The 24440-nt window shown below is 39.9% G+C and overlaps 1 protein-coding gene across 1 annotated transcript in view; it reads right to left on the minus strand.

The window, feature by feature from the left end:
* LOC108697268 (transient receptor potential cation channel subfamily M member 4) overlaps positions 1 to 23975 on the minus strand; it is a 66632-nt gene extending 42657 nt beyond the window's left edge. The window contains exons 1-2 of the mRNA XM_041571645.1: positions 23795 to 23975; positions 5138 to 5205 (exon numbers count right to left, since the gene is read on the minus strand). Coding sequence (XP_041427579.1) covers positions 5138 to 5205; positions 23795 to 23821 — 95 coding nt within the window. The 5' untranslated portion in view covers positions 23822 to 23975. The remainder of the gene's footprint in view (positions 1 to 5137; positions 5206 to 23794) is intronic.
* Between the last annotated feature and the right edge of the window lie 465 nt (positions 23976 to 24440).

Consider the following 24440-nt stretch of genomic DNA (forward strand, 5'->3'; position numbering starts at 1 on the left):
TATTTTCCCAATTAACAAACCAAAGTAAAATTCTAAAGTGCCCAAATACTTGTACTCACCAAACTAATCTTTCCAGTATGTAGTGCCAGTAGCATATACATGGGCAGGGGGTAGATGGGATGTAGGTTCTCTTTGTCACACCCTCTAGTCTGGCACCCAACAGCTTTGCACCATGGTGCAGAATACATATATTGCCCAGCATCCAAGTGCTATGAGCATATACTCTCTTGCAGCTGCGTTTGGGAAAATAATAAATATACCTTCGTGCCCCTTGCCTGTAATACTGGCCAGAAAATTAATTTGCTAAAATAAGCAACATACCCTTGGAATCACTATGTATTTCTAACCAACACAGTGCCTAGCCAATATACTGTATATACAGCAGGGAAGATAAATATTGAACATGTCAACGTTTTTCTCAGTAAATATATTTCTAATTGGCATGAAATTTGCGCCAGATGTCTTTAACAACCCATAGAATCCACACATACAAAGAACTAAAAAACAAATAAATACATAAATTAAATTATGTGTAGTAAAGTGGAATAATATTGAACTGAAATGTATGGAGAAACTAGTCGCATGCATTGCTCAAACTGTCTTCAAATCATGAAGGTTCCAGTTGGCTCTTCTATGAACTCTGATCTTCAGTTCTTTCCATAGATTTTCAATTCAATTCAAGTCGGGTGATTGACTGGGCCATTCTAGCAGCTTTATTTTCTTTCTCAGAAACCAATTGAGAGATTCCTTGGCTGTGTGTTTGGGATTGTCGTCTTGCTGAAATGTCCACCCTCGTTTTATCTTCAGCATCCTGGTAGATGGCAGCAGATTCATATCAAGAATGTCCTGGTACATTTCTCCTTTAATCCTTCTTTCTATTATATGAACCATATGCTGAAAAACAGCCCCACACCATGATGTTCCCACCTCTAAACTTCACTGTTGGCCTGGTGTTTATGGAGTGATGTGCAGTGCCATTTCCCCTCCAAACATGATGTGTGCAATGACATCCAAATACTGTAGTTACATTTTGGTCTCATCTGACCAGGCTGTATTCTCCAAGAATTTCATTGGCTTGTCCAAATGTTGTGTAGCAAACTTTAAACAACCTTCAACATGCTTTTTCTTCACCAGTGGAGTTTTGAGTGGTGAGCGTGCATAGAGGTCATGTCTATTGAGTGCATTACTTGTACCTACTAATTCAAGGTCTTTCTGAAGCTCCTCGTGAGTGATCTTTGACTCTTGTGAGGAACACCTGGTCGTGACCCGTTTAGGGTGAAATTAAGTTCTTTCCACTTCCGAATTATGGCCCCAATGGTATACATCTGTAACCAATGCCATTAATATGGTTTGCAACAATAAGGGGGTTATTCATCAAAGTCCAAATTTATCTCCATTTTTTCTGAAAAAAAATGTCCGACCAAATCTGCAAAGGTTTTTTCACCTTATTTATTAATACACTTTTCTGAAGATTTTTCTGATTTTCCACCCGAAAACTGTTTTTTTTCTGATTTTGCCAAAAAACCCTGAAATCTTCGGATTATTGAACGAAACCCAAATCTTTCGAACTTCTCACGTTGACTTATATGCACCCTCGGCAGGTCTTAGATGCGTCGGGGTATAATATATCTTGAAAAATTTGTGTTTTGTTTTTCCACTAAAAATTCAGATTTTTACACTAAAAAAAAAACCACACATTTTTCAGGATTTTGGCATTCAGAGTTTAGTAAATAACCCCCTGAGATCTTGAGAGAGCTCTTTGCTTTTACCCATCATGAGATGCTTCTTGTGTGATACCTTGGTAATGAGAAACCTTATTATAGGCCATCAATTAGGACTAAATCTGCTGATATTAATTTGCACTGATAGGGGACAAGATTGCTTTCTAAATACTGACAGATTTCAGCAGGTTTTTTGGCTTCCCATCCCTTTTTGCACTTCATTTTCTTCATGTGTTGAATACCTTGTGTCATCCCACTTTATTACACATAACTTAAAGGGATCCTGTCATCGGAAAACATGTTTTATCAAAACGCATCAGTTAATAGTGCTACTCCAGCAGAATTCTGCACTGAAATCCATTTCTCAAAAGAGCAAACAGATTTTTTTATATTCAATTTTGAAATCTGACATGGGGCTAGACATTTTGTCAATTTCCCAGCTGCCCCTGGTCATGTGACTTGTGCCTGCACTTTAGGAGAGAAATGCTTTCTGGCAGGCTGCTGTTTTTCCTTCTCAATGTAACTGAATGTGTCTCAGTGGGACCTGGATTTTACTATTGAGTGTTGTTCTTAGATCTACCAGGCAGCTGTTATGTTAGGGAGCTGTTATCTGGTTACCTTCCCATTGTTCTTTTGTTTGGCTGCTGGGGGGAAAAGGGAGGGGGCAGTGGAGTAACTAGATGCTACTGGGCCCCACAGCAAATTAATTTTAGGGCCCCCAACATTTCCAGAGGTTGTCCTGTTTTACCAATATATATTGACATTTCTCATTAATTAGGGCCTCATAGGCCCCCTATACCTCCTGGGCCCCCCTGTAGCCGCAGGGTCTGCTTCCTCTGTAGTTCCGCCCCTGGGAGGGGGGCCGATATTACTCCAACTTGCAGTACAGCAATAAAGAGTGACTAAAGTTTATCACAGCACAAGTCACATGACTTGGGGCAGCTGGGAAATTGACAATATATCTAGCCCCATGTCGGATTTCAAAACTGAATATAAAAAAAATCTGTTTGCTCTTTTGAGAAATGGATTTCAGTGCATAATTCCGCTGGATCAGCACTATTAACTGATTCATTTGAAAATTTTGACAGTATCCCTTTAATGTATGGAATTCTTTGTATGTGTGAATTACTTGGGTTGTTACTGACATCTGGTGTAAATGTCATGTCGATAGCTCCATTTGAAATATTCTTACTGAGTAAAAACGTTTCAATACTTTATCTTTGCTGATTTACATTTATGCCGACGGGAAAGCATTAGGGTATTAGTCGCCCGCAGAAGGAGAGATTTATCATGGGTGACAAAACTCCTCATCTGCCAGTACCCTTATGCACCTCATTGTAATTCGATTTACTTCTAGACATAGTAAGCATTACTGAAATACTTTGTGTCAGACAGCAGGTATAAGGCAAAAGGCAAGGCTACAATGCAATCTATGGTTTTGTTGTGCAAAAGAGAAACATTTCATAAATGCATGCTATTTAGCATTTAGCCAAAGAAAAAAAACAACAAAAACAAACGTCAGTACTGTCACATGTAAGTCAAATGTGCAGAGTGAATCCGATTGCAGAATGAATAGTGTTACTGCATATATTGAATGTTTCATTATTAGTAAAGCTTTGAACAGGGACAACATATAGAGATGGACAAGTCCATTAATGCAAACTGCCTCAAGTTCAGCAGCAAATCCTGATAGGTCCCGTGTTCTTATTGTCCATTAAATGGGAACTCCGTACAAATATTAAAAAGGAGATTTTAACATAATGAAAGAAAATGTCATTATAAGCAGCTTTCCAATATACAATATCTCTCACATGGGGCCCAAGTATAAAATTCACAACCATTCTACCAAAAATGGTAATATTTCTCTCACATATACCCAATTAATACATGTAGATTTAGATGTTCTTTGATTATACATTAGGAGGGATATTTATTAAAGTATAAATGCCAAAAACTCTAAAAATGTGAGTTTTTTTTTTACTATAAAATCCTAATTTTTTGTGAAAAAAAAAATCTTGAATTTTCAGTATTTATTATACCCCGAGGATGGAAAAAGTCAGAATCCGAAAATCCGTCATCTTAAACCTGTATATAAGTCAATGGGAGAAGTCCTGAAAATATCACTGGGTTTCGTGTAATAATCCGAAGATCCCAAAAAAAATCAGATTTTTTGGAAATTTGTACAATTCTAATTTATTGTATGGTTTTTCCCACCACTGTCAGACTGGCCCGGTGGGATACTGGGAAAAAACCCGGGGGAAAACTGTTTTCTATATGTGCCGCGCAGCGCCATTTGCACATGCGCACGGCACCTTTCACTGAGGAACGGCGCCTACACGCAGGCGCGCCGAGCAGTGCCTTCGCGAACGCGTGCTCGGCGCGTCATAGTACGGAGGCAGGGGGGTCGGAGGGGGCCCTGGACAGTAGTCCCGGTGGGCCCCGGGCCCCCCAGTCCAACCCTGTTTCCCAAACTGGAATTTTTTGGGAAAATGTATAAATGAGGGGAAATAACCCGTGTGGATTTGGTCGGAGTATATTTCAGAAAATAATGGGATAAATTCGGATTTTGATAAATAGCCCCCTAGATGTTAATCCCCCCAGATAAAATGTGCCCTAATGTCACTACTAAATAGTAAAATCTTGCACAGATCATACACCAACCCAATAATTCATAACCATTTCCTTCAGCACAACCTGTTTGCTTTTGGGTTTGGGTTTGGGTTTTTCAGCAGTCCCTTACCCCTGATCCAGAATAACATCTGTTATGCCTGCTCCTTCTGAGGCTTCCTCCCTGGTCAGCCTTTGGGGCAGATAATTAAATAGATATATTGAGCTTCCCCTTTCCCCCAACTTGATGCCTCTGACATGTCAAATAAACTGCAGTCCATAAGGCAGGGGGTGAGTCTGTGCACTGGTTATTCAATACAATCTGTGCAAGAATCAGGAAATTGAAAACCAAAACAGATTTAAAATTCACAATTTCCTGTGTTCAATCAAATCTTTCCCTCTATATATCTGTCCATATTTTATATATATGAGCAGATATTAGCTCATTAGTTTCATGTAGGGGCCAACCAATAAGCTGCCAACTAAGCTTGGCATAACTGTGTTTATAGTCAATGTTGGTTCCTGAATTAGCTAGGCTACTCAGTCAACAAAATGCCTATGGCTAATGTGGCTAATGTGTGATTTAGGTGCCAAAATCCACTGTATGTGCCGGCACCCTGATTCTGGGTGCAGGCAAGGGAGAAGCTGACTCTCACTGCCGGCTGAGAATCCCTCACTTCTGGCATCAGCCTAAATGTCAAACACTACAGATAAGATAGAGGAAAATAAACAGAGGATTATGTGCATGACTATATTATGTGCAAACTATAAATGAAGCATGTGGTTGGTCTTTTTTTGTAACTACTCACCTGATGTTCTTTGTGTCTTCTATGAAGGTAGTACATGTTTTCTTTTTAAACAACTTGGGAATCCAGCTCTACAGAGTAAGAAAAGAAAACAAATGCATTACAAGTGATTATACACAGAGAAAATACCCCATAATCTTCATTTATAAACACTGGGTATATATGCACCTGGGCTGTAACCAAAGGCACCAATGAAATGTTTGATTTGGGGTTTTTTACAGTGAGAGCTATGAAGAATTCTCCCCCTGAATCAGTGGTACAGGCTGATACATTAGATAGATATACTGTAAGAAGGGGTTGGATGGTGTTTAGCAAGTGAGGGAATACAGGGATATGGGAGATAGCTCATAGTACAAGTTGATCCAGGGACTGGTCCCATTGTCATTTTGGAGTCAGGAAGGATTTGTTTCCCCCTCTGAGGCAAATTGGAGAGACTTCAAATGGGCCTTCCTCTGGATCAACTGCCAGTTGGGCAGGTTTAAGAAAGAGTTTAAAAGTTGAACTTGATAGATGTGTGTCTTTTTTGAACCTAACTTACTATGTTATTATGTATTTCATTGTTCTTTTTGCAGGTGGTTGCAAAAAAGCTAATCGCTGGTTGGTTGATATGGGTTAAGGTGGCCATACACAGACAGATTTAAGATGAGAATTTGGGCCTTTTAGACTGAATTGGCAGCTTATCTGCCCGTGTATCAGGCCTCCCCAACCAATATCTTGCCAATAATCAACTAGATATCGATCAGGCAGGTTTGATTTCTCAGGAATCGAAGACCTCATTGGTTAGTTGAAGAGCTCCTCGTCATATTGGTGCCCATTCCCATCATAATAAGACTGGCTCGGCCCTTTGCTTAATATACAAAGAGAAAGATTCACTTGTTTGGCTCATAGTATATGGCCGCCTTTACTGCCCACGGGGCAGATTGGCCAGTGTTCATTAGTAAGCTTAACTGAGTCAGAACCTTTCAGGATTTTAACAACATATGCTATTTAGTGAATTGCTTCAGATGCAGTATGGATTTCAGAGAAAGTTACAGAGCAGCAGTTTACAGATCTAAGATTTACACCAGATATTTATTGACTATAACTAAGCCGGTTACCACATTGCACACCATAAACAGAAGCAAAATAATGAAACTGTGCCTTAAAGAGATTACAGTTGCCCTTGTTAGCCGCCTGGGTTTATTATTACAGGTATAGGATACGTTATCCAGAAATCCATTATCCAGAAAGTTCCGAATTACAGAAAGACCGTCTCCCATAGACTCAGTTTTATCCAAATAATCCAAAATTTTAAAAATAATTTCCTTTTTCTCTATAATAATAAAATAGTACCTTGTACTTGATCCAAACTAAGATATAATTAACCCTTATTGGAAGCAAAACCAGCCTATTGGGTTTATTTAATGTTTATATGATTTTCTAGTAGACTTACGGTATGAAGATCCAAATTATGGAAAGATCCATTATCCGGAAAGCCCCAGCTCCCAAGCATTCTGGATAACAGGTCCCATACCTGTATAATATAGCTGCACTTGGCTACTGCCCTTTAGAAAATAATGTAACAATAGGGCTAATGTATATATGTAGTTTCCTTTTCCTTTGAGAGTTCTACTCTATGCTCTCATAATATAAGTAAACTGTACTTCCAAAATGCAATAAAAAAAATAAGCATCTAATATGTTCTGATTTGAGTATCTCAAGCTATTATGAGAGATTTCCACTGACAGGTCTGTTGAATTACCAATAGTAACCTAGTGGTATCCAGGCAGTATGACTGTTGTCACTACTTAACAGTAGGTCACTTGTGATGGGCGAATTTCTCCCATTTTTGACGCCAGCTACAATTCCGACGCTGGCGACAATTTGCTCGCATTAAAGTCAATGAGTGCCTTTAATTGTCCCTGGTGTCGGAATTGTGCACGATCATGGAGAGCTCAACCTAATCCCAACACACTTGTTGTAAGTGTAGGGTGCTTATCCTGAAGACCCTTCCCTCGCATAAGGGTCAATGAGTAAATGACAAAAGAAATTCGGATGCACACCTGTTAGTTGCAATTGTGTCCAAACGGTGATTTATTTGAAGCCCAAAGTATACATCACAAAGGGGCAACGTTTGGGACCCCTCCGGGTCCTTTATCAAGAATTGTGCTTGGAGTAAAAGTATTTTGACGCCAGGGAATTTTTGACGGTGAATTTTCCCGACAATTTCGAAAATGTATTCACCAGCGGCGAAACGTGGAAATTTGCCACGAATTCGAGCCTGGGGAATAAATTCGCCCATCATCATAGGTCACACATATACAGGCCGGGATTAGTGAGCAGGTCAAAGGCGTGGGCCTAGGATGAGAAAGTTTGTGGGGTGGCATGTTGGCCACATCTGAAATGGGAACTGGGTGGGAGTTTTTGACAGTTTGAATCTCCAACCTGCGTCCCCAGTGCTGGCGACCAGGGGAACAGCTCTGGGGGAGCTGTGGGAGATGTGAGGGGGTCACAAGGGGGTGCGACAGAGGAGAGGGCTTGGGGTGGCTGTGCGATGGGGTCAAGAAGGTGCGAACAGCCTAGGGCAGCACCAGCTTTAAATCTGGCCCTGCAAAAACACACACATTAGCAGGGCTTTCAAGCTGGAGGTTGAAGGCCAGATGTGGCCCTCCAAAAGCTTTTTTTTTCTGACCCCCAGTTGTACTGAACTCTTTGAACAATACCATCATTTTATTATAATCAGTCCCCAAACATGGAGCATAGTAAATAAATGGTCCACACACTATGAAACCATTGTAAAAAATGTGACTTGAGAGCTGAGTGTTGTACATTTATAGCAACGTTGTTCTCTGCTCTCAGAGAAATGTGATATGTTGTCATTGACATTGTAACATGGAGTCACTACAGCGGCAGTGGTAGGTTCTGATAAGTTAACTCTCTATCCGTAATGTTTGGACACTTAGAAAGTATTGATATGGCTGCAGCTATTGTATGTGATATTATAGATTTAAGACTTTAAGATTTAAGAAGAATCTTTCACTGTTTGGAATGCAGAGCAACAATGACTACATATACAGTATAAATATGAAGTGAGACTAACATGCCTCCAAACAGATGTTAGCACTAGTGCAGATTCACTAGAGTAATAGAATCATATGCAGAGACATAGAGACAACTATGACTTTAGGAGTCTTCAATAATTACTGTTAGGTTTGGTTGGGGTGGATGAGAGGTGCAGCCAAACCTTTCATTGGATAGACCCACACCCAGACCAATCATCAGACAGAATAAAAGTTTATCCTTCATGCTCATAAATATTTCTGCACGGGTTTGAATACTGTTTGTTACATTAAAGGATTTCCTATATTTTATATTTTGTAATAAAAATATAAAAAAGAGATAACATTTAAAGATGTGGTAATTAAAGGCAACCAAAAACAGCAGCAGTGTTCAGCTTTGCTTTACGTATGAAGATACAAGTGAATTTTAAAACCAATGACAAGTCGATCATCACCCAGCTCCTAATTTGGCTGAACATCTAAGGGCAAGGGTAAGGGCACACGGGCAGATTCGGGGAGATTCGGTGACAAATCTCCTCTTCTTTGGGGCGTCAATCTCCCCGAACTGCTTTCCCCTCACGAGGAAACTTCGGGCGACTTCAGAAAACGAATCGCCGCGAGTGACATCCCGCTGCCGATTTTTCATTATAGCCGGTGGGAAGGTAGGGGAAGGCAGTTCAGGGAGATTGTCGCCCCGAAGTAGAGGAGATTTGTCACCGGGGCAACTAATCTCCCCAAATCTGCCCCTGTGCCCATACCCTAACGCTGCTCAGTGCAGGGCCTTCCAGCCTACACTTTCTAAACACATAATGTCATGTTAGTTTTCTGCCCCACCTTAACTGGCCATCTTCTTGTTAATCTTACAGGTTAAACAAACTAGAGAGATTAGGAGAAAGAAGTTTTGCATGTGCTATGTACACAATGGGAGAGTTTTATTCCGTGGGTGACTCATAGGTGCAGTAATTAAAAGCATGGAGAAAGAGTTGATGTCACATTGCCCAATACAGCTAAACGTACCAGATGACAAACAGACTTTACACAGTCCCACCCTTCTATTCGGTAATTAATACATGGAAAAAATTTCTAAAGTACAACTAAATACAAATGTTTTAAAATAAAATAAAAAAAGGCAGCACAATTTGAGTAAAGTCCTCTTTCATATGGCAAACTTTTTTTCATTTTCTTTGTCTAAGTCCGGGAATGGTTCAGAGTGAAATTAAATCTGTTGCCCGGGGTGCCTATTTAGGACTGGTTAATAATCCAAAGGGGATTTTTTTTCCCTTTTCCAATGCTATCATGAAAAATAATGGGGTTAATTTTCTATTTACAATACTAGTTGCAGAGAGCAAAAAATGGGTGCAATCCACCATGTTTTTTTTACTTTATGCCCTACTGTGCACTTCTGTGAATTTCTGAAGGTCTCTGTGCTTCAAAATGGAACACCTGCATATGCACCACGAATACAGCAAGGCCCGTGTCCAGCAGCACTTTATTAATGAGAGGCAAGGGGAGGAATATAGGCGACTCCCATAGGCGGAGGGTGACTTTTGAGTTTGGGAAGGCTAATCAAAGATCACCAAAAAATTGTTTCACCTACCGGAGGTGCAGGCTAACAGTGCCTTCAGTGCAGATGGGGGAAACAATAGCATTTTTTTAAGAAAAGTCCCCTATAGAGTGCTATAGTCACCTCAGTCATTAAGAAAATGTGTGTGCCTCAATGAGGCCTTCCATACCAGGAGGTCCCTCCCAGTGAACAAGCCAGTGCTTGATAGGGGTATTTTCTTAAAAGAGAACTGAACCCGAACACTAAATATGGCTAAAAATGCCATATTTTATATGCTGAACTTATTGAACCAGCCTAAAGGTTCAGCATTTCTATTGCAGTAATAATCCAGGACTTCAAATCAATCGTATCCCTGCATGAATTCTCTCTCTCTCTATATATATTAATACGGAAGGTACCCGCACTCTGTCTCTGACTTCCACTTTACGGTGAGTAAATGTATATAATTGTTGAAGAGGAACCAGGCACACCGATTTTTTTAAATTCACCAAATATTTATTGCAACATCACTGTGCTTCCACAAAAGCACAGTGATGCTGCAATAAATATTCTTGAATACCCTCTTGAACAATTATATATATATATATATCCATATAAAAAGCTGAAGCACACTGTGGTTTGTGAAAATAAAACTTAATTTATTGGATCGACGTTTCGGTCCACACAGGGACCTTTATCAAGATAAAAGGTCCCTGTATGGACCGAAACGTCAATTCAATAAATTAAGTTTTATTTTGACAAATCCCAGTGTGCTTCAGCTTTCTATATGGATATACATTTTTTTTCTCTGAATAGCACCTGGCTCCTTGCTCCAGTAAGTGTGTGTTTTGTATACCAACTTTTATACATTATACAATCCAGTAAGAGCTGAGATAAAATAGTGTCATCTATAGTGTATAACATCCCTGACAAACACAGCTAAATAAATGTAGAGTAAACATCAAGTATAACATAGTATGTCAGAAATACATTTTGTGAACCTAGTGGAAGCCTTCACCTCAGAAAATATATTTCCCCAAAATGTAAGGTCATGTGATTAAATGGAACAGATACAGACAGACAGATACAGAGGCTAGTCTCTCTAAATAAAAACACACACACACACAAGTGTTTCCTTGCTCAATTTCACCCACTGTCCTCCCTGTACTCTAGTTTTGTCACCAGGATTCCATGTGAGAAGCACATCTTGGCATGTCAATCAGGGCAGGAAGGGGTAAAACTGCAGCAAACTGACTCAGATTAAATAAATTCTAACCAAGGGAACTACAAATACAGTTATAAACAATACACAAATAATTGTTCCCTTCTCATTGCCTAAGTCTCTGAATGTATGTGAAATCTTTCAGTGATATATTAAATAAATATAAATATATGTGAGCTACTGGCAACCTGGTTTGTGGAATAAATACATATTTAAAACTACTTGGGATCTTTTTAACTCACTGTCGTCCTGGAGATGCTGCACATGGCTAAACCTGAGCTTCCATTTAGCATAGAGATCAGCTCTGAGATGTGCAGGAACCGCCCACTCCCCTCCCGTTCCTCAGTCAGCTGATCTCTCAGCCTGTGTGAGACTACAGGAGCTGCAAGTGAAACAAAGTGACTGCTTTCTATTGCAAGGTATTGCTAGAATCAGTCTTTCAAATCCCCCAGTTTTAATGACATTTACCGTGCTGGTTTGGGGATTCTTAGCCTCCCCAAGCCTTCATTAAAATCCGCCCATGACGGTATATTCAGTGTACCCCGGGCCTGATACTGGCTCTAGCCCAGGGGTGCCCAAAATGTAGATCAGAATCTACCAGTAGCTGGTGATCAGTAGATCTCAAGAATGTCAACAAACAGTTTGTCTAAATCTCCCTCCTGTTTAATACCTCCCAACTGTCCCGTTTTTCACAGGACATTCACGATTTTGACAACTAAACCCGCAGTCGCGGATTGTTACGGAAATGTCCTGAGTTTCTCTTTGATCTCCTGAACTGTGAGGAAAAAAAACAACGTTTCTAAACCTTAATTGGCTTTTGGCAGAGCCCGGAATACATGGCAGGTGCACTTAGGTACATTTGTAACAATTAAGATAAGCATAAAAAGCAATTATAACAATTTAAGATAAGCAGGTCTCTTGGGGAAACTGTGACTTGCAGCTTAAAGGGCAATTCAACTTCATAAGAAAACTGTAATAACACATAAAAACCACAGAAATATGTTCAAGCTTTCATAATCTGCCAAATTTTGTAAAATGAATATGGTTATTAGCGATGTGGCCACAAAAATAGGGGTGGTGAAAAAAATTGCCGCTGATGCAGATATTTATTATTTTAAACATAATAAGGTACATTGTCTCATAAATCATTATTTGAAGTAATATTTTCCATGGAACATAATGCTAACAATGCTTTTATGGAAGTAGATCATAATGGGACAACATCACTAAAAGTAGACCCCACATTAGTAAAGTATAGGCACTCCTGTTCTAGCCCAACTTAATTACAGATCTGACATGAATTGTCTATTTGTCAATAATGTCCTCTAATGTACTTGTAAAGTGTAATCATGTCCCCTCGCAAGCGCCTTTTTTCCAGAGAAAACAACCCCAACCTTGACAGTCTCCCCTCATAATTTAAGTCTTCCCTCCCTCAAACCAGTTTAGTTGCACTTAGTCTCTGCACTCTCTCCAGCTCATTTATATCCCTCTTAAAACTGCCCCCATACTCCAGATGAGGCTTCACCAGGGACCTATAAATAGGCAGAATTATGTTTTCATCCCTTGAGTTAATGCCCTTTTTTATGCAAGACAGAACTTTATTTGATTTAGTAGCCACAGAATGACACTGCCCAGAATTAGACAACTTGTTATCTAAAAAAAACCTAGATCCTTCTCATTTAAGGAAACTCCCAACACACTGCCATTTAGTGTATAACTTGCATTTATATTATTTTTGCCAAAGTGCATAACCTGCATTTATCAACATTGAACCTCATTTTCCAGTTTGCTGCCCAGTTTCCCAACTTGGACAAATCACTGTGCAAAGTGGCAGCATCCTGCATGGAACCTATAGTTCTGCACAATTTAGTATCATCTGCAAATATAGAAACAGTACTTTCAATGCCCACCTCCAGGTCATTAATAAACAAGTTGAAAAGCAAGGGACCTAGTACAGAGCCCTGCGGTACTCCACTAACAACACTGGTCCAATTAGAAAATGTTCAGTTTACCATCACTCTTTGTAGTCTATCTTTTAGCCATTTCTCTATCCAGGTACAAATACTATGTTCCAGGCCAACATTCCTTAATTTAACCAGTAACCTTTAGTGTGGCACTGTATCAAATGCTTTAGCAAAGTCTAAGTAAATCACATCCACTGTCATCCCAGAATCGAGGACCCTGCTCACCTTCTCATAAAAAGAAATTAAGTTAGTCTGGCAAGATCTATTTTGCATAATAACATGCTGGCACACACTCATAGTATTATGATTTGCTATTAAGTCCAGTATCTTATCCTTTATCAACCCTTTAAAAAGCTTTCCTACCACTGATGTCAGACTAACTGGCCTATAGTTTTTAGGCTGGGAACGGGATCCTTTTTTGAATAGAGGCACCACATTAGCAATTCTCCAGTCTCTCGTCACTATGCCAGACCTCAATGAATCGTGAAAAATTAAGTAAAGAGGTTTGGCAGTCACAGAGCTAAGCTCGCTAAGTACCCTGGGATGAATACCATCTGGTCCCGGACCTTTGTTTTATCTTAATATGTTCTAGTCTCTTTTGCATTTCCTCATGTGTGAACCATACATCATTCGTTGTATTACTAGAATTGGGACTATTAAGAAGGAAACCTTCATTAACTGGTTCCTCATTTGTGTAGACAGACGTAAAATATGAATTCAGAATCTGCGCTTTTATTTTGTTTTCATCAACCAGCTGACCCCCCTCTGATACTAAAGGTCCCACCCCTTCCTGCTTCATTTACAGCTCTTGATTAATTTGCTGACTGACTGAGGCTTAACACGCAAGATAGAAACAAATATACCAGAGGGTGGGATATAAAACAAAAAGGAAATGTTTAATAATCTATAACTTCTCCTGTCTGAGAGGCTTTTGTATGTATAGACCAGGGGTCCCCAACCTTTTTAACCCATGAACCACATTCAAATGTAAAAACAAGTTGGAGGGCAACACAAGCATGTTAAAAGTTCCTGGAGTGCCAAATATGGGCTGTAATTGAATGATGGTAGCCCCTATGTGGACTGGCAGACTACAGGAGGATCTATTTGGTAGTACACATGGTTTTTATACAACCAAAACTTGCCTCTAAGCCTGGAATTGAAAAATAAGCACCTGCTTTGAGGCCTCTGGGAGTAACATCCAAGGGGTTGGAGAGGAACATGTTGCTCATGAGCAACTGGTTGGGGATCACTGGTATAGACAATACCAACAAGTACTGCCACTGAATGGTTTATTGATGATATTTCATTATTATTATGGGGCAATTTTTGAGGAAGGTTTGTATTGAGGTAGACGTTTTTCTCCCATTCTATTACATGATCTTCACTAATGGAATCAGGCTCAATTAGGTGCATAGTCAGGAAAACCCCCATATTATTTTTGACCAATTTATTTGAAACCATATTGCATCAACAGAAAGAAGCCCAAAGTAAACGATAATTACTAACTCTTCTAAAACCTTCAGGTAGTGGTATATCCTATTACATTAAGCACATTACAAAGTATTACTAGATGTCTTGTTTATGCTCTGTTCTAACAATCTCTCTAACAAGAATAGACCCTTTTTGGGTGGCATGGGTGAAGAGTTGTAGTAGCCTGTGAACAAGATCAGTTGCAAAGAGAAATGTGCAGTAGGGGTGAAATGATTGGTTTGGGATTGGTGTTGCATTGGTTCTTGCTGACACTTTTCCCATCTCATTTGGGCCTTACGATTAAATGTGGCAAGTGCATACCCAGAGACAGGCTAGAGAGCTGTGGATATATCCTGCTGGCTTGGTTCCTAATCTGTAGGCGGGCATGAATTAAAGGTTTCTACGGAGGCACAATGTAATAGGGATCTTAGAACAACAGAACTGGAGTGACTAAAGCAAATTTATTGTTTTGTCCAGTATCCTGTTACAGAGACAAAACCTTTCTTTGGGACACAGCCTTGGAACCTACCAGCAGCCCAAGCAGGGTAGTGAATTTTTAGATTTTCTGGGTTCAATTTTTTCACACCTCATCCCCAATAAAGAGGTAAAATATAGTCACTCAAACCAGTATGAAATTAATAGTACTTTACTAATAACTTACTTTGATCTAAGACCTAGCTTTTGGGCCCTCAGGTACACACTGAAAACTATCTCTGATATTATTGAAATTCTGTGAAGTAAGTCATAACTAAGAGGGAACCAAATGGAAAATGAGAACAGTTGGTGACTATGCACTTTCTTGGTCACATCCTACCAGCTCAGTCATTCTTTAAACTTTGTATTCTCAATAGTGGGACTTCCTTGCTTAGTCACATTCTACCATCTCAGTCACTATTCTGTCTGCTGCTCCATTATTCCTCTGAGAGGAACAAGTCATGTACCGGTAATTAGCTTCATCCCTAGAAAGCTTTTCTCCTAGGCGACATAACATTGGCTCTGGTGCATGGCAACATCAGAACCTGAATCAGCTTCTTCAAACTCAAACCTTTTTCTAAAAATATGAGTCATTGACACTCCTTGCACCTTGTTATTTTGCAGCAAACCCTGTCATTAAATCAGTCCAAAGCTCCCCATAGATGCGACGATTCTTCTTGACGAATGACCGATTTTAGGGAAGCCGACCAATTCTTCGAAATTATGGTGCGGTTAGTGGGATTCGAACGATCGTACATCTTACGATTTTTCGTCCGACATCTGTCAGAAAATTGATCGGCCAGGTCAAAAAATCTTTGTCAGTCCCAGTGCAATCTATCTATGTTTGCAGGGCCAAGCAGACAGCTCCCCTTTGTTTTCCTGGCAAATTGGTCTTTTTAGTTGATGGTAAATTTGTACGATCGTTCTGAGAAGATCGTGGTCTCACGATCAGGATCTGGAAAATCTCAACATCTATGGACAGCTTTACTCAATCAGAATTCCCAAACGGGTCAGTACTGCCAACCCACATAACTAGCAATCTTTGCATGAAATTAAAAAGCTGCACTGCATACGATAAAACAAATGTTTTTAGAAGGTTATAGACATGCAGTATCATTTAAAATGATTTTCCCATGGCGTCTTGCCACTTGAATCTGGTACAAGGAAATCCTGAATTTCCTTTCCATTGTGAAAACAGAGGAAATGATGTAAAATTTTTCGGTCGTAAGTTACAGAATCAGTTGCTCAGCCAAAGTACAGAAGTAGTTTAGACATGTGATAGCAGAGCTCACAACTGCCATACCAACATGAAAGCAGTAGGGCCCTTCCTAAGGTTGCCACCTGGGAAAAAGTTACAGATTTTCCTATATCTTTATACCATTGATACGTGATAAGTAATAAGAGCAGCAGTGATCTCAGCTACAATGTTCAGTTTAAATTCCAGCTCCAGAATAAAAGAACCAGGGTACACAGACTTCCTTTGTTGTTATTACCCTGGCAGCACATACAAACCAATGAAACTGACACCAGGCTTTGTTTGGTTTTGCCATACTCATGGGAGTTACAATACAACATTATTAAAGCAGCCGCCTCTTGTATAACATTTATTAAGAGCAAATTTGTTTTTGTTTTCAAGAGAGAACACATTATATATATATATATATATATATATATATATATATATATATATTATATATACAAACGCATGCACTCTGATCCAGTCTTGAGGTTACTGTGGGTGCAGGGTCAAAGCTTTAGCATACAGTAATTGGATAGGGACCCGCACTCCAATGTTTCGTGAAAAAAAGGATTTTTATTTCAACTTGTGCATCCAACGTTTCGGCCCATGCCTGGGCCTTTATCGAGGATAAAGGCCCAGGCATGGGCCGAAACGTTGGATGCACAAGTTGAAATAAAAATCCTTTTTTTCACGAAACATCGGAGGGCGGGTCCCTATCCAATTACTATATATATATATATATATATATATATATATATATATATATATATATATATATATATATGGAACAACCATTTCTGTCCTGAAAAGTTGCATTATTGCCTCAATAAAATATACTGTTGGCTATAGAATATACACTATAGGATACTACTTATTTCTAGTTCAACCTGCTCTCACTGTTCTTACCTTCTCCACCATGCTACATATCTCACCCAAATTACATGGGTAAACACTGTAATTATATACATTTACTTAAAACGTTTCCTTGTTATTCCACAGACAGTAGCAGCAGAAAACTATTGTGTACTGCAGCTAGAAGGCTGTAACAAGGGAAAGTTACATGGGCTAAGTCAGAGCTCTTACAATGCTTGCCCTGCCCCAAATAATCTTGCATAGTATATACTTTGTGTTAAAGGCCATACATCCATCTGTACCTTAGCAAAAAACCCTCCACATACAGGGCACCATCTGACCCTGATGGAAACATTGCCCTTTAATTTGGTCGTGAGCTCCAACTTAAAGCCAATCACAGACTGAACGGCAGAGTTTCCTGAGATGTTCACTCACCACAATAGTTGACTAAAAGCTCCCATCCCACTAATAATTAGGTGTAAGGGATCTTAGGATAGATCACTGGTTAACTTCAGGGCTGATGTGCAGTTTGTCACATTTCCCTTTTAAGAAACAAAGTTTTCTGAGCAGTAATAATATCAGGGCCCACCGCTCTCACTGAGAAAACCACATCCTATAAAGTATATTTTGAAATTCTGACAAAGTACAGCATGGCAGGAATTGTACAACGCTTCTATCCATAGTCAACAGATTTAGTCTTCTGCATTTGAAAAGTGAGCATCTTACACTGGACTATGGCTATGCTTAAATAGTTTCAACTGACTCCATGTATACAAGGTTTATTAGCAGAGGACACAATGTTGTGTGTTCCGGACACTAAACACATAAGCTTTCAGACAAGGTGCAGTGTTACTGACATGGACAATGAATTTTGGGAAAATAAACATCAAACTCTCTTTCCGTGGGGAAAGTTTGTGCCTTCCCGGGTCCCCAGCAGATTCATTTTCTCTAAAGCAGTGGGCGTTCACCCATCCTACTCCATGTTCTTTCTTTCTTTCTCTAATTTCAATATGAAAATTAGGATTCTGATTCAGTTGGGTATTTGGATAACTCATTTGTGGAGGATTGAGGATGCAAATGAATTCAGAAATTAAGTTTTCAATGCATGGCTAATTATGTCAGGGAACTTCTTATTATACAACATGGCTACTTCTTAAATTCTTTCTTGTTTGCCTAAACATCAGTAGGAAATACAGTACAGTAAAATGTAATGTTGATGTATGGGAATTATTATGATTGTAGCAAGTTATGCTGACTTCAGAAGAAGTGGGCCTGTCAATCAAAAGAAATTGTGGCCCCCAAGATATTAGTGGATGCTGTTAGCAAGGGCTGCTGGGTGTAGAAATTACACAATATTATAAGTTCCATGCAGGATGCTGCCACTTTGCAGAGTGATTTGTCTAAATTGGAAAACTGGGCAGCAAACTGGAAAATGAGGTTCAATGTTGATAAATGCAGGTTATGCACTTTGGCAAAAATAATATAAATACAAGTTATACACTAAATGGCAGTGTGTTGGGAGTTTCCTTAAATTAGAAGGATCTAGGGGGGTTTGTAGATAACAAGTTGTCTAATTCTGTGGCCACTAAAGCAAATAAAGTTCTGTCTTGCATAAAAAAAGGGCATTAACTCAAGGTATGAAAATATAATTCTGTCTCTTTATAGGTCCCTGGTGAGGCCTCATCTGGAGTATGGGGGCAGTTTTGGACTCCAGTCCTTAAGAGGGATATAAATGAGCTGGAGAGAGTGCAGAGACTAAGTGCAACTAAACTGGTTAGAGGGAGGGAAGAGTTAAATTATGAGGGGAGACTGACAAGGTTGGGGTTGTTTTCTCTGGAAAAAAGGCGCTTGCGAGGGGACATGATTAGACTTTACAAGTACATTAGAGGACATTATAGACAAATAGCAGGGGACCTTTTTACCCATAAAGAGAATCACGTACCAGAGGCCTCCCCTTCAGACTAGTTGAAAAGAACTTTCATTTAAAGGAACAGAGTAGGGGGTTCATCACAGTGAGGACAGTGAGGTTGGGGAATGCACTGCCGGGTGATGTTGTGATGCTGATTCAGTTAATGACTATAAGAGGGACTTGGATGATTTTTTGGACAGACATAATACAAAGGCTATTGTGATACTAAACTCTATAGTTAGTATAGATATGGGTATATAGAATTTATGTGAAAGTAGGGAGGGGTGTGTGTATGGATGCTGGGTTTTCATTGGGAGGGTTTGAACTTGATGGACTTTGTCTTTTTTCAAACCGATTTAACTAAGTTTAACAATTATTATATATTTATTTTGTACTCAGGAAGCCTCACCGATCTGTGCCCTGTCTTTTAAATGACATTTGTTTCCTTTCTGCCGAATCTGAGGTTGTGTTTTAGCTCTGACCTGGGCAATATAAACATCCAGTCTTTAACAATAGCCTCCATGTTCAGCTTTGTATCCTGTTGCACAGCCATAACTAAATATAACAGCCTATTGACCAGAGAGCTGACACTTCTCTTGACAATGATGCAAATAAATAATATGGCATTATTCTGTTTATGTATTTTGGAAACTATTTGAAGCCAAGTGAGTACTGCTGAATCATTTGCACATCTCACGTTTTATATTTTTGATGAATCATTTGCATTTCTAGATTTTAGCAATTGTAAAAGCTAAGCAAACTAAATATTGAAGGCATGGAAGCTCTGTAACCCATGTCCCACCCCTAGAGTGCCCAAAACCATCTAAGCACGCACATAGCATCCAAGACAAATAGAGAACATCATATAAAAAACAGTTGCATTAATAAAAAACATAATATTGTATGAGTTTTTTTCTTAACTCCCTTAAGCCTTAGTGGAAGTCCTTTGCACAAAAACATGTTGGAGCCGGGCTTAAAGGAAAATTTAAATAAAGTTTTATCAATGTGTCCAATATATTTGAATTAAAAATAATGCATCATTTATTTATAAGAACAATTAGTTAGTTTATAATCCGCTCCCTCTTTTCTCAGACACTCGCCCAGGAATCGACTGGAGTTCCAGACCACAGGGAAGCACATGTGTCTGTTTCTTGCTTAAAGCCTCACAAGTAGACAGACGTTAAGTAAATGGGGAAATTTCTAATTTTTTGATACCTGCCCGAAAATAGACTACAGTATGGTTAGAGATTGGGGCAAATTCACTAAGATTCGTAGTTGCGCCAGGCGCAACTTCGCCGCACTTCACCGCACTTCGTCACACTTCGCCAGGAGTAGTTTCGCCAGCGCTCCGCAAATTCACTAAAATCCGAAGTTGCGCTCAGGGGTAGCGTAAGGTTGCGAAGTTGCGCTAGCGTTGATTCGCTAAGCGAAGCAAAGTTACGCTAGCGATGGTTAATTTGCATTCGGCGCCAAATTCAAATTTCAATGGAGAAATACGTAGAATCACTACAAATGCCTGGGAAACCTTCAAAACATCAAATAATTTTTTTTTTTTGCCCTACACATGTGCCCACTGTATAGTTAAGTTGCCATGAGTTAGGAAATGTAGGGGGGAAGGAGAGGAGCCCCAAAAAAAATTCGATCTTTTTCAGCCTATCACCCAGCCTATCACCCATAATATAGAAAAAACGCCAGCGTTTTTTGGGACTTAGAAAAAATTTGAACTTTTTTTGAAGCAATCCCTATCTACTCTATTGCACTTCGCCTGGTCTGAGGTGGCGAAGGAAGTCTAGCGTAAAAGGTAGCGTTCAGTACATTGTGAATTTGCGTAGTTATGTCCGTAGCGAAAATTCGCCAGGCGTAAGGGTGCGAAGTAACACTAGCAAATTTACGCCAGCGTTCGTTAGTGAATTTGCAAAGTAACAAAAATGCCCAACGCTAGCGAATTGACGCTAGCGTTAGGCGCTTCGGTGCTTAGTGAATTTGCCCCATATGTGCTTTATATATTAAAATTACTGTCCAGCCCAGAACTTAGGCAGCCCAATAGCCATAATGATGCATGGTTTGAATATTGTCCACATCGGCTTCCCGTCATCTGATTTTGCTAGGGCATTTTTTGAGTGTCGGTGACAATGCACATGCTCAGTGGGTTCTAGGTCACCGGTACTTAATTTAGGGACAGTCAACGCATTGGCAGAAAGAGAGATTACATTTATCAGAAACTGATGCCAAAGGGCTGATTATTAATTATTTCCAATGCATAATGCAGTAATTTATGTGCTGCCATGTAATGTGAATTTGAATGAATCATTCAACAGACACAAATTATAAACTTTATAGTGTTCATATAAACAGTGTATTGGAAGTCGGTCCCTAAGGTCAGGTATAAGAATGTGTTGGGAATTAGCATTAAAAAAGATGGGGGAGCTACTGGGGCATTTTCAGAGACCCAGATCTTCAATGGCAAAGGGCTGTGGTGGGTTTTTTCTGGTACAGAAACTCAAGTCATGGCATTTCATTTCTGTATCTTTGTTAAGCTGTAGTTCTCCTTTAAGGAATTATTTTTCACAGTACAACATGACTTTTGTTATTGCCTCTTTTATTGCAAATTCTTTAGGTCCATATGTTGGCACACACATATGTCACAGGGGATCTTTTCATAACTCTAGGATGAAAACCCAACAACGAATCCACCCTTCTTTTCATTATATTCAGTCTCTCCCTCTTTACACACACAAAGATAAAACATTTACACAAATGGGTTTGGTCATCGTCTTTATGTTGTATCAATAACTCATCCATCACCGTTTGTGGTCAAAATAATCATTTGACATCCAGTGCACCTAGACCAAAATTATTCTACCGGCTTCACAATTTTGTTTGTGCATTATTGTTAATACTTGTGTGCGTGCAGTTACTGTAAGTAGGAAACGCGATAGTCTTCTTAAACAGGCGCATATAAATAGTCAGCTCCAGTGGCGTAACTATAGAGGAACTATATAGTAACTATAGAGGAAGCAGACCCTGGGGAACCGGGGGGCCTGGATTGTGGGGTCTGCTTCCTCTATAGCTACTAGAAGAAACCCTCCTCCCCACCTGCAACAAAGAAGGGGGAAGCAAGTTGGGCGGTAGTGGGTGGAGTCGGGGCAAGTAGTGGGCGGGGTGGAGGCAGTACGTGGACGCAACGTGGGCGGGAGGATGGGGATCGGAGTGTGCTGGGCCCCTCTGAAGACTTTTTTTGCAGGGGGGGCCTGGCAAACTCTAGTTACTCCACTGATCAGCTTTGTAAGATAAAACATGTATTTCTTTGTATAACAGATTTAATAATGCAGAGATTAAAGGCAGCCATACTCTGGCTGATCCTGAATACTATCCTACCAAAACTATACATGGGGCTGGGGGCCATACGTGGTACAGTCTCTCTTTTTTTTTACATTTATATGGCCTAACAGATTATACCGGTATATTTATGCCAGATTCAAATGTGGATTTTTAAAAGTTTTTAAAAGTTACAGGTTATTTTTAGTGAATCTGGGAATTAGCCAAATCCCAAAACTGTTTGCATAATTCAGAGTTGGCTTAATCCTTGATATTAAAGGATAAGTAAAGTGAAATCTATCCCCCGCCCCAGTGAATAATCTCTATCTGTAGACTGGCCTGGGGGACTATTCCTGCTGCAAAGTGCTGCCAATGCTCCGGGACATCACACGTCCAGTGGAGTAAAGATTGAAAATGTAACTTTAAAGTGGCAAATTTCACTCAACTGTGCAAGTTCTATGAGGCAGTGCAGAGGATCTCTGGGCCTTAAAGAGACACTGACACCAGAATTTAAAACTTTATTTACATCTATCATGACATTGACGTTGCATGCTATCTATAATTTTGCCATAAAGTATTTGCCCAATGCTTTTACATTTTACCCACCTGATCCCCCATGTTATCAATAAAGGGGGCTGCCATATTTTAGTTTCAGGAGCCCGTTAGCATTATTAACTCTAACTGACAAGTTGAGATGAGACAGTCAGGTTGGCAAAACAGTCAGGTTTAGATACTTCAAGTAACAATTACAAAGCCAGATCTATCCGTGAAAAACGATCAACGAGATATGGGCAACTTTTAATGTACATTAATATTTTGAAGAATAATTTTTTTAGTGTCAGTATCCCTTTAAAGAAAGATGATGGTAAGGCAGGAAAAATACTCAGAGCAGGTGCACTTTTCAGTGGACAGAAGCATCGGTATAAGACTCGGGTATAAGGCTCGGGTATAAGGTCAGTGAATAGAGAGGAGCCTATGCTAAAACATCTGCTTTTGACAGCCACAATAATTAGAGAAAACATTGAAATGTCTTGAAAGCATGGGACAAGTGAAAGCAACATGATTCCGCTTAAAGATTGCGGTGAGTGTGCTCATATTGGAATAGGCAAATTAGGATTTGGAATCAGTTTGACATATTGAACCGAGCCTCTGTTTTCATCCAAATCCGAAAAAATTACGGATTCAGTGCATCCCTAGTTCAAGTCTTGGATTAACTTTTATTTCCTTTGGGGAAGTTACTTTATTTTCTCGTGCCTCAAGCACCAGATTTAGATTGCAAGCTCTATGTGACAGAAAAACTTTGTGCCTGAATAACTGCAGAAAGTGATTAGTAGATCAGAATAAATAACATATACTCAATAAGCCAATTATAAAACAGGCAGAATCAGGGGTTAATCAGGGTGGTACCAACACGATTTATTAAAAGCATAATCTTATCTGCTATCGACAAGCATGAAGAAGAATTTTAAGGCAGGGCTCGAGTTTTTTCCTTAAACATATTAGCTAAGAGGCAGAAATATCAGCAGTAGCATGTCTGCACCTGAAGTGCCGCATACCTCCACAGAATCACATATGCTGGGGCCCCAAATATAACTGCCATCTCTGGGCTATTCCTATGTTCAGAGCGTACCTGGTCTTTTTGAATGTTGTCGGCCATAATTCCTGTGCTGTCTGTGACCTGCCGACATCCAGTGCTGGACCCTTGGTGTTTTCCTGCTTGTTGTGCTGGAAGCTAAGGAAGTTCAATTGAAGTGCGGGGCCGGTGTTCCCTTACACTGGGAGACTGAACGCCACACCTACACATCAGCAGCTTAAAGGAACTTCCCCGGTCCCACCCTTTCACCTTCTCTATGCTACGCACCTGCACAAACCTGTTCAACAAGAAAGGTATCTGAGTGCCAGCCTTCCCTACTTTCAGCCATGTGCATTAAAATAAGCACTTGTGCGCACTTTGGAAAAACTGTAGGCGCATAGACACGGGTGGGTCCAAATCACACCACGGGGCAGATTTACTAAAGTGCGAAGTGGACGTCGCTAGCAAAAATTCACCAGAAATCTCATCCGCAGGGACATAGCGAAAAAGACATGGCCGGATCTACAAAGTGGGCACCCCTAGGCCGCTGATGTTTGCTGCCCCGTCTCCTCCCTTTTATTCACGCAAATTTTCATTGTCTGGACCGGATCACTGGGAATTGGATCACAGGAAATTTAAAAACTATTTTATCTGCTGTGCATCCCCAATGTTTCTGGACCAATGTGGGTGTGGTTTGACAGGT

Source organism: Xenopus laevis, chromosome 7S (genome assembly GCF_017654675.1).
Source record: "Xenopus laevis strain J_2021 chromosome 7S, Xenopus_laevis_v10.1, whole genome shotgun sequence".
Taxonomy (NCBI): Eukaryota; Metazoa; Chordata; class Amphibia; order Anura; family Pipidae; genus Xenopus; species Xenopus laevis.